This window comes from Apium graveolens, chromosome 8 (genome assembly GCF_009905375.1).
Source record: "Apium graveolens cultivar Ventura chromosome 8, ASM990537v1, whole genome shotgun sequence".
Taxonomy (NCBI): domain Eukaryota; kingdom Viridiplantae; phylum Streptophyta; class Magnoliopsida; order Apiales; family Apiaceae; genus Apium; species Apium graveolens.
The window spans coordinates 228,549,385-228,561,841 of NC_133654.1; the positions used below are offsets into that span (position 1 = coordinate 228,549,385).

The 12,457-nt window shown below is 33.6% G+C and overlaps 1 protein-coding gene across 1 annotated transcript; it reads right to left on the bottom strand.

Annotated features, from left to right (window-relative positions):
- Positions 1 to 1,402: 1,402 nt before the first annotated feature.
- LOC141680416 (uncharacterized) lies at positions 1,403 to 2,002 on the bottom strand. Its single transcript, XM_074486647.1, has 2 exons — positions 1,870 to 2,002; positions 1,403 to 1,716 (listed from the first exon to the last, which is right to left on the bottom strand). Exons 1-2 carry the CDS (start codon positions 2,000 to 2,002, stop codon positions 1,403 to 1,405), a joined length of 447 nt encoding a protein of 148 aa, XP_074342748.1.
- Between the last annotated feature and the right edge of the window lie 10,455 nt (positions 2,003 to 12,457).

Consider the following 12,457-nt stretch of genomic DNA (forward strand, 5'->3'; position numbering starts at 1 on the left):
AAATCTTTCCGCCATTTTAAAATATTAGTGATATAAGTAATCGGTGATTCGAATATTAACATAGTAATCAATAAAAAGTTGATGGTTGTTGTTGAGAGAGAATGTGTGTACTTGTGGGATAAAAATGGAAGATGGAGATGGAAGATAGACGAGAGAATTCTGGCGATGGGTGACCGACACCCTGTGAGGGAGAGTGAGATACATGTTATTGTTGGGTATGTATACGCGTGTGGTTCTAGTGAAGTAAAATTCTATACATTTTTTAAGAGAGAACGTAGATAATGGTAGATAATTCTTGATTTTATTGTAAAATTTATCCATTTTTTTGTTAATATAGAACAATACATATATTTAAATATAATAAAATATTTAATAATTTAAAAGTATGATTTTAATGTCATTCTACTACAAGACCACTTTAAAATATTTCATGAAATTTCAATAATTTTTTTAAATAAAAAAATTGTGCAACTTTGTTTTAAATTTGATAATTAAAATTTATAACTAAATTTGATGAAAAATAGAATAAATTATATATTTATATTTTTTAAATAATAGTTCTCTGCGAACCTCTAGTATATACAAGGGGAGCCCTCCAACCATCCAGGGAGGGTCATATGGTCCAGAGAGAACTCTCTCCTTTAATCACAAACCATAGGATTAAGAATATATCTAACGGTCCATATAATTTATATTTAAAATGTAATTTTATTGTTAATAAACAAATATTTTGAGATACAAATAGACATAATGGTTGTATGTATATGCCTCAGATCCTCGGAATGGAATTGATTCGATCATAGCTTTCATCAATTTAGATTAAATTAAAGATTTAATCTTTGCGGTCTCCGTGTTGAGATCTCGAGATTCATATACTATTTGAGGTATTTTTGCTTTTGATTAATATTTGTATTTATCTAACTTCTTAAATTTAGTGGTCACACACTGATTCTGATCCAATCACTGCAATTAGTAACATTTGATCTATAAAATCGTGTAACCTCTTAAAGACTTAAGGATTAAAACCACAAAACTTAAAGTGAAATTGTTGAAACTAAATTGAACAAAATGGAAATGGTAATTGAAATTGTATAAACTTGAAGGAGAAGTTACAGACAAAAGTAAAGGACAATAATAAAAGTTATTTCTTTTTTCTGAAAGACCCTCACTACTCCACTCTCTTCTCCTTTTATGTCTCCAGCTGCCATCTGTCGCCCTACTATTTGTCATCCCATAATTCCGTTATGCACTTGATCCAATGTTGATTGAGCCCACCAGTGAAACGACCCATAACCAATATTTTCATACTTTAATAAAAGACAACGTTTTGCGAATAACCTATAGTTTCATAAGATCATACTAATAATGGTTACAATACTTCTCCCTTAAATAATCTTTGTCCTCAAGGATTAAACTCCGGGTACTGTTCGTGAATAACTGTTGCATCCTCCCAACTCACATCATCTGGTATTGTATTGAACCATTGAATCAACCATTGTGCTACCGCCTTGTTCTTCTTCTTAACCATCATCCTTTGTACTATTGCCACTGGGTAGACAAGAAACTGCCCTTTGCTTTCAAGACGAGGCAATGTAGAAGTGACAGTATATGTAAAACCCACCTTCTTTTTAAGGAGACTAACATGAAATGTAGGATGGATCTTACTACCAGAAGGGAGTGCCAATTTGTAAGCTACTGCACCCACTTTCTCTAACACTTGATAAGGACCAAAATACTTGTGAGATAGTTTTAAGTATTTCCTTATTGCCACTGATAACTACCTATATAGTTAGAGCTTTAAGAAGACCCAGTCTCCCACATTGAAGTTAGCTTCCTGTCTTTTGTTATCTGCAAATTGCTTATATTTACTCTGGACAGACTTGATTGCTTCCTTTAACAAGTGGTTCATTGTCTCCCTCTGCAGCTGAAAGTCTTCCACTTTGCCAATGGCAGATTTGTTGTCAGATGCTAAGCAAAGCTGCCGTGGATGAACACCATACATAGCTTCAAATGGAGTCCTTTTTATAGCACTGTTATAAGTCCTATTATACCACTATTCTGCCAAGGGAAGCCACTTGGCCCACTTCCGAGGTCTTTGACTGACCATTGATCTTAAGTAATGCTCAAGACACCTATTTACTCTTTCGGTTTGACCATCACTTTGAGGGTGGTATGATGTACTCATATAGAATTTGGTGCCCACTACCTTGAACAACTATTTCCAGAATCGGCTAGTGAACAATTTATTTATGTCCGTAACGATGGTCCGGGGAATCTCATGCAACTTAAACAAAGTATCCATGGATAGTTGTGCCACAGAGTAGCCGAAAAGGGGTGTGAGAGAGCAATGCAGTGACCAACCTTCGTTAGTCTATCAATTACCACAATAATACAGTTTTTCTCCCTTGACTTGGGCAATCCCTCAATGAAATCCATTGAGATGTAAGTCCATATCTGACTTGGGATATTCAATGGTTGTAGCAAACCTCCAAGTAGGCGGTTGCCAGTTTTCACCTTTTGACAAATGTCACATGACTTCACATAATCCTATACTACTGTTTTTATCGTAGTAAAAGAATTGGCACACTCTTTTCATAGTTGCATCCTGTCCAGAATGGCCCCCAATTGGCCCATCACGTAGCTCACAAATCAATTTTTCTCTCATTGCACCATTAATTCCTTTTTATAATTAAATAAAAAGGTTCGAACGAATTTGACTTTAAAATCATTTATAAATATTTATCGAGTCTTAAACATAATTTAGAAAAATATTTTAAAACTCAAAACTATTTTTTTGGAATTTTTAAATTAAAAAGAATAATTAAATCCAATTAAATAATCAATTTAAATTAATTAATAAATAATTAAATTAATTAATCAATTTATATTTAAATTAATTGACCAATTAAATAAATAATTATTAACTAAAATTAATTAATTAAAGAATTCAAATTTATTTCTGAATTTATAAATAATTAAAATGAATTTTGGAAATTAAAAATAAATTTTGGAAATTAAAAATAAATTTTAGAAATTAAATAATTAATTTTTGAATTATTTTAAAAACAGAATTGCATAAACAGGTTTTCAGTTTTAACTTTGAAAAAAATAAGATCAAAATCGGGTTTCTGGTGGGTCAAAAATCCGGGTCAACCGGGTTGAATAAGAACAAATCGGAATTTCTCTGAATCCGGCGAACCCGGTTCCAGGTGAACTCCGACGAGTACTCAACGACTTCGATTCTTTGTATTTCTTGTGACCAACATGTTCAGTGATTTCCCAGAACCTCGAAACAGTCAACAATCCATAGAAACAACTCACTGATCGTCTTTTCCGGCCAAAATGACCATGAACTCAAACGAACTTAAGGTTTTCCGGCGAGGTCGAACCGACTACCCTCCGTACTTCAAACCAGTACCAATCGACTCATTTTCTCACGATCTATTTACTTGATATCATTCAATTATACTAATAATCCTTGAATCAAAAGCGCCTAATTTTTAATTAAGAACATTCATACTATATAAACCCTAATTTCATAATTCAGATAATCAAACACAAATTTGAACATGTTATTGAGCTCCAAATCAAGCATATAATATACCTAAATGACCAGGAATCAATCCTCTACAACATGCAATCATCAAAACACATAAACAACATCAAAATCAAAAAGTCATAATTTAGTCTTAATTAATTCGAATTTAATTAAAAATATAGAAAATAACTTGTTGATTTTGCTGGTGTACGGATTACAGAACTTCAATCTACTCGTCAATAGCTTCGTTTTGGTTACTCGTACTCCAAGATCTGACTTCGATAACGCCCTCAAATCTTCGTTTGATTATGAAGAACGCGACGAATAATACTGTTTTCTCTAGATAATTATCTAATTTTACTGTTTGTTTATGTTTATCTGTAAAAAATAAAGTACTGTAAGGGCTATTTATATTTACGGAATATTGGTTACCCGTTGGATCATATCGGATATAAAATAGAATACTTGATAGCTAAGTATTGATAAAACTGATCCAATTCGGTACCAGTTTTAGGATAAATATCAAAATTGGGCTTTTAAATACAGTATGGGGCTCAGCACATTTGGTTGCACGAATTACAAGAATATAAGATAGTATTGCACTTACTACGAGAAGATAAGATAGTATTTTAATCAAAATATCTCGTATATCGAAAATATCTGCTTTATCGGTTTACCGAAACGAAAATAATATTGTAAAATTTGTACCGGGAATCATATAGGTAAAACCGTACTCCGGATCGAAAAAGTCAAAACATGGAAAATGCTCGAAATAATCAAATTAGGCTAGAAATGAGTTTTTCCAAAACTTCCGGGTTATTAAAACGTAAAAACCGTTGAAGTTGGACGATCCCTGATTATTCAAAATAATTATTAATTGATTTGAAAAATAATTAATTAAATCTATAAATCATTTATAAAATCATATAATGATATATAAATTACAAGAAAAATATCAAAATAATCTATACCTTATTATAGACATATAAAAATTAAAATTCACAAATTTATCACATATAAACATCGAACACCGATATCAATTAACACATAATTCACCACAAATTCATATAATAATCACATAATATTCATTTATTTACAAAATAATTACACGATATATTCCGGATATTACATTCTTCATAACAAGTCACATGGTAACCTCTGTCACAGATTTGACTCACACTGATCAGATTATGCTTCAATGATGACATTTCCAAGTTTATAAGATAGTATTTTAATCAAAATATCTCGTATATCGAAAATATCTGGTTTATCTGGTTGCACGAATTACAAGAATATAAGATAGTACTGCATATACTACGAGAAGGTAAGATAGTATTTTAATCAAAATATCTCGTATATCAAAAATATCTAGTTTATCGGTTTACCGAAACGAAAATAATATCGTAAAATTTGTATCGGGAATCACATAGGTAAAACCGTACTCCGAATCGAAAAAGTCAAAACATGGAAAATGCTCGAAATAATCAAATAGGCTAGAAATGAGTTTTCTCGAAACTTTCGGGTAATAAAAACGTAAAAACCGTTGAAGTTGGACGATCCCTGATTATTTAAAATAATTATTATTTGATTTGAAAAATAAATAATTAAATCTATAAATCATTTATAAAATCATATAATGACATATAAATTACTACAAAAATATCAAAATAATCTATACCTTATTATAGACATATAAAAATTAAAATTCACAAATTTTATTACATATAAACATCGAACACCGATATCAATTAACACATAATTCACCACAAATTCATATAATAATCACATAATATTCATTTACTTACAAAATAATTATACGATATATCCCGGATATTACATTCTTCATAACAAGTCACATGGTAACCTCTGTCACGGAGTTGATTCACACTGATCAGATTATGCTTGAGTCTTGCAACTAGAGCTACATTTTCAATGATGACATTTCCAAGTTTGATTTTTCCATATCCCAAAGTCTTTCTTAAGTTGCCATCTCCACACGAAACACTTGGGCCAAGTTCCTTCTTAAAATCTGATAGCAGAGATTTATTTCCAGTCATGTGTGCTGAACATCCACTATCCAATACTAGAGAATTTTTCATGTTACCCTGCAATCAGATAAATAATTAATTAGTGTTGTTAAGGACCCAAACTTGCTTGGATTCTTTGGTTTTTTTAAGTTTTTTAACATTTGCATCAGAAGACTCTAAATCAGAGTTTATGCTAACATTCTTAATATCAGAGTTTACACATGCAGGAACAACTTGTTAGGAGCAATTGTTGATGTCAAACAGAAACTATCAGACGTTCACATCAGAACTTATATATCAATGGATGTTGATGATATCAATGGATGATGAAATATCAACGGATGATTGGATATCAACGGATGATGATGTCAACGGATAATAAAATCATTATTTGTCATATCAGTTGATCTTCGAGGAGGAAAAGGAAACATGAATTTTAAGGCGGTGAAGGACTTTATCTCAGAAGCAATAGTATAGGTTTCCTTGTTGTTAATAGAATATGATTCCTTATACATTGGTAGATGTGCTCTATATAAAGCACAAATTAGGTTCATGTTATAAGCATTACGATATTGTTATATCTTTCGCATAACCTAGAAGCTCTCAAGGATATTTGTTCATCCTTTAGAGAGAGTACATGCGTAATAAGTTTTTATCAGTTAATATAAAAACTATTGATTCTGCTGATGCTTTGTCGATTAGATTGTATTAACTGTATTCACCCCCTCTACAATTGATTAAGGGCCTAACAATTGGTATCAGAGCTTGCTGTTAACGTACAAACAGTTTAAGATCTGAAGTTCAATCTACAATGGTAGACAAAGAAGAAGAGACACAGAATCCGAAGCCATAACCCCCAGCCGCATCACAGATAAGCAGCAACAGGATTAGGTATGAAGTAATCAAGGTGCATATCCTGAAGATACATGAATATCCAATCTGGAAAGTCAGGATGACCATGTGTTTGGAAGCCACGAATCCTGAATACCTAAGCAGGATCTATGATGGTCCTCATAAACCAATGAAGGTAGTTGTTTCGCTTACAGAAGAACCATAGAAGATGATAGACAAAGACATGAAGGAGTATACTCCTGAAAATATCTCATCTATCATGAAGGATGCTAAGGTTAGACATATCCTGCACAATAGTCTTGATAGTGTTATGTCCAATAGAGTCATTGGATGTAAAACAACAAAAGAGATATGGGATGCTTTAGAAGTAAAGTGTCAAGTTACAACTGCTATCAAGAAGAACATGAGGACAATACTTACTCAAGAATATGAGCACTTTGACTCAAGGGACAATGAGTCCCTAACTGAGATCTATGACATATTTCAGAAGTTGCTGAATGACTTATCCCTTGTCAACAAAGAATATGATTTAGAGGACTCAAACTTGAAGTTCCTACTTGCTCTCCCTGAAAAGTGGGACTTTAAAGTCACATCAATCAGGGATAACTATAATCTTGATATCACACCTCTAGATGAGATCTATGGAGTTATGAAAACTCATGAACTAGAGATGGAGCAAAGGAGCAAGAGGAAAGGATCAAAAGCTAGACCAGTTGTTCTCAAAGTTGAAGAGAAGCCAAAGGAGAAAGCTAGGAGGAAAAGCTACTCCAAAGGGAAAACCATGATTGCTAAGTCAGCAACTGAATCATCAAATTCTGATGATGACTCAAATCCTGATACTGAATCAGATACTGACAGTGATCACAATAACAATGAAGATATGGATCAAATGGATGCCCTACTAGTTAAAATTTTCAAGAAGATGGTCGACAGAAACTTCAAGAAAGGGAGAAGATTTTCCAGAAAAGGTTCTAGTTCCTCAAACTCTGATAAGAGGAACAATAGAAGAGATACTGATTGGAAGGAAGCTAGATCTAGAAAACCTGACAAGTCAAAAGAGAGATGTCACAACTATGATGGACTTGGACACTTTGCAGTTGACTGCAAAAAACCCAGAGCTGAGAAGAAACAAGCTTTGATCTCAAAGAAGAGAAACTGGGATGATTCATCATACTCAGATGATGGGATCAATTATGCTCTCATTGCAAATGCTAATGCTGAGGCCGATAATGCTGAATTAAAGGTACCTCGGTCTACTCTTGTATTTGATACTGATGATATCTATGAATTAAGATTCTTTCTTATGACTCTGCATGTTAGTTTTAGGGATCAAACCTTAGAGAACAATAGAATTAAGAGTGAAAACTATGTGCTAAAGAAAATGAATAATTACCTAGAAATTGAGTTGCTTTCCATGCTAGAAATTCAAAAATAAAGAGATAATGTTGTTTATGTTAAATAAAAGTTGTTAGAATAACATGCTTATCTAGAAAAGGAGCTAGCTAAAGAGAGAGAAGTCATTAAACTTTGGACTAACTCAGGAAAGGCAACTCAGGAAATCTTAAAAAATGGCTGTCGGGGATCATGATTAGGATATTCAGCTAGATCTAATTCTGATAAGAAAAATGGAGAAGAAACTAAGAAAATAGAAGAAATAAAAACTGATAGTCATGTCAAATTGAACAAGGTTCAAATAAAGACCGTTAAGATTAATCCAATTGCTAATAATGTTACATCAATCAATGAGGAAGGTACTACCTTAGCACCTAGATCAATATTGGTTCAATGACTCAGAAACAACTTAAGCAAAAGCTGAAGGACTTACACATGAAAGACAAGGGGAAAAGGTCTAGGAAAAATTGGAATGGCAAGGTAGGTGTTAATAAGAATGGAAATTATGTGACTCCTTCTAATGCACCTAGAAAGACCTGTTTAAACTGTGGTTGCACTAATCATCTTGCTAATTCTTGTAGGAAGAATAAAGAGATAAAAGTTGTTCCTTCTAAATCAGAGTTTAGAAATAGAACAGCTAGATATAAACCACAGAATCCTTGTTTTCATTGTGGAAGTTTTTGGCACTCTATTTATACATGTAAAGAGTATCACAATTTGTATTATGATTTTTATAAATTGAAACCCTCTTTAGTTAAAGCAAAATCTGTTTCTGCATGTATAAATACTGAGGGTAAGAATGTTAACATAAATTCTGATATGAAGTCTTCTGCTGTATATGTTAACAAACTTAAAAAAGCCAAAGGATCCAAGCAAGTCTGGGTCCTTTAAAACACTAACTGATTCAAATTACCGATTGCAGGGTGACGGGAGGAATGCTCTAGTCTTGGACAGTGGATGCTCAGGACATATGACTGGTTATAAATCCTTGCTATCAGAATTTGAGGAGAAGGCTGGCCCAAGCATTTATTATGGAGATGGCAACTTAGGAAAAATCTTAGGATTTAGCAAAATCAAAATTGTAAATGTCATCATTGAAAATATAGCTCTAGTTGCCGGACTCAAGCATAATCTGATCAGTGTGAGTCAAATCTGTGACGGAGGTTACCATGTCAATTTTTATAAGGAGTATTGTGAAATTGTCAGTAAATCTGATGGTAAGATCACATTGACTGGTGTGAGACATGGTAGTTTATATGAATCTAGGGTCTCCACAAGAATCGATAATTCAGAAGTTTGTCTACTAAGTAGAGCATCTGTGGAAGACAACTGGAACTGGCATAAAAGACTTTCTCACCTCAACTTTAACAATATCAATGAACTTGTGAGGAAAGATCTTGTAAGAGGATTTCCCAATGCAGTGTTTACTCCTGATGGCTTATGTGATTCATGCCATAAAGTCAAATAAAGGAAGATATCTTTCAAGAGTAAAGCTGAATCCTCCATTCTTGAACCATATCATCTACTTCATGTTGATCTCTTTGGTCCAGTGAATGTTATGTTTATTGCCAAGAAGAGGTATGCACTTGTGATTGTTGATGAATATACAAGATACACATGGGTGTATTTTATACACACCAAGGATGAATCTCCATCCATTCTTTTTGATCATGTGAGGGAGATGGAAAAAGGATCAACACACAAAGTAAATATCATCGGAAGTGATAATGGAACTGAATTCAAGAATAGCTCTATAGAAGATTTCTGCAAACTCAAGGGGATGAAACAAGAGTTTTCCGCTCCTGGAACTCCACAATAAAATGGAGTTGTTGAAAGAAAGAATAGAACTCTGATAGAAGCTGCAAGAACCATGCTAGTAGAAGCAAAATTGCCTACCTACTTCTGGGATGAGGCTGTGTAAACTACTTTCTTTACACAAAATGCAACATTGATCAACAAGCATGGAAAAACACCATTTGAGATGGTGAAAGGGAAGAAGCCAAATTTGAAATACTTTCTGATATCTAGTTGTAAGTGTTTTGTTCTCAAAACTCATCCGGAGCAGCTTATTAAGTTTGACTTAAAAGCTGATGAATGAATTTTTGTGGCATATCCATTGTCTACAAAAGCCTTTATATTTTATAATATGAGAACAAGAACAATCATGGAATCTATACATGTATCTTTTGATGACAAGAAGATAACAGGTCTAGAAGTTGCAGATGACCATGATAAGTTGAGATTTAAAAATAAAGTACCTTATGCTGAACTTATAAATCCCGACTCTGATTCAGTAAATCATGATATCACTCAAAGCTCTGAGGTTCCACAGAATAGTGGAAATACTTCTAACACTGAAGCATATATTGAGGAGGAGCAACATGACTCAAATCCAGAGACTACTGGAAGTGATTCAACTCAAGAAACATCAGTAGAAAGATCATCAAACTCATCTTCCTCAAACTCTGATGAGTCAAATACTGATAGCAATGGGAACACTGATTCATGGGGAGCATCAGGAAAAAATAGTGCTACTACTCAAGGAAATAACAGAGAATTCATGGACCAAGGGGGAGGTTCTTCTTCTAGGAGTCAACTTCCATCTGTAAGAAAATGGTTTAAGTCACACACACTTGGCTTAATCATTGGAAACCCTGACAGTGGTGTAAGAACAAGAAAAGCCACTCAGAATGAATGTCTCTACCATTCTTTTCTATCTCAAACTGAACCTAAGAAGGTTGAAGAAGCTCTTCAAGATGCTGATTGGGTCACAACAATGCAAGAGGAACTCAATGAGTTTGAAAGGAACAAAGTCTGGACTCTTGTGCCAAGACCAAAGAACAGATATGTAGTTGTCACAAAGTGGGTGTTCAGAAACAAAACTGACAGTGAGGGCATTATCACAAGGAATAAGCAAGACTGGTTGCAAAGGGCTACTCACAACAAGAATGCATTGATTATGATAAGACATTTGCTTCAGTTGTAAGGTTAGAGGCAATAAGAATCTTTCTTGCCTATGTTGCTCACAAGAAGTTTAAGGTTTTCCAAATGGACGTGAAGAGTGCATTCTTAAATGGAGAACTCGAAGAGGAAGTTTATGTTGAACAACCTCCAGGGTTCATTGATCCAAAGTATCCAGATCATGTCTACTTACTGGATAAAGCACTCTATGGATTGAAGCAAGCTCCAAGGGCCTGGTATGAAACACTTGCTCTATTTCTGCTAGAGAGTGGTTTCACAAGAGGTACAATTGATAAAACTCTCTTTTATAAATACCATGGTAAGGACTTGTTATTAGTAGAGATATATGTTGATGATATCATTTTTGGATCTACTAATGATAAACTCTGTGAGAGATTCGCAAAGCTAATGCAGTCCAAATATCAAATGAGTATGATGGGAGAATTGAGTTACTTTCTGGGGTTACAAGTTAAACAGACTGATAAAAGAATCTTCATAAATTAAACCAAATACACCAAGAATTTACTCAAAAGATTTGGAATCCAAGACTGCTCAACTACATCAGCTCCTATGGCCACTGCAACCAAGTTAGATTTAAATACTGGTTCTTCAGTAGATATAACTAACTATAGAGGTATGATTGACTCACTCCTATATCTGACTGCTAGTAGACCTGATATCATGTATGCTACCTATCTATGTATAAGGTTCCAAGCCGAACCTAGAGAACCTCATCTATTAGCTGTGAAAAGAATTTTTAAGTATCTCAAAGCACCATGAATCTGGGATTATGGTATCCTATAAAATCAGACTTTAAGCTAATTGGATATTCAAATGCTGATTTTGCAGGATGTAAAATAGACAGGAAAAACACTTCTGGAAGTTGTCAATTTATTGGAGGCATATTGGTTTCTTGGTACAGCAAGAAATAAAAGTCAATTTCCACATCAACTGCATAAGCAGAATACATTGCTGCAGAAAGCTGTTGTGCTCAGATTCTATGGATGAAGAATCAGCTGTTGGATTATGGGTTAGACTATGTTAGATATATTTGATAATGTCATGGCTAATATGTTTTATGTTTAGCTTTCAGATCTTACGTGAACAGGATAAATCAGTACTTAACTGTTGATCAGTACTTATACTGGAAGTCAGGACTTAAGGATATCAGTACTTATATTATCAGGAGATAATCATCAGAAGATAGATATCAGAACTTAAGTGCTGAAGGACAATCAGATAAGGACAGTAGCTGATTAAAGGAAAGAAGATCGAGATAAACATAAGAAGAGATATGCATGAAGAAGGAATTCCGTAAAGAATGGAATACTTGGAAGAAAAGATATCTGATTGATATATTTTAGGAAGCAGAATTATATTCCATATCAATTAGCGATTATCTTGTAACTGTGTAGTATATAAACACAGGCATAGGGTTTATACTATAAGTGTTATCATTATCGAAGTTATTATTCTTTATAGCCCTAGCAGCTCTCGTGATATTTGTTCATCACTGAGAGGTAACAGTTTCATACTGTAACAGAGTTTATTATTTCAATAAAGTTTGTTTTCTGTTACTTAAGATCTTAAAGTTCGATTTGAGTGTACTATACACTGTATTCACCCCCTCTACAGTGTGTGTGTGACCTAACAATTGGTATCAGAGCCTATCTGTTAACTTACATAC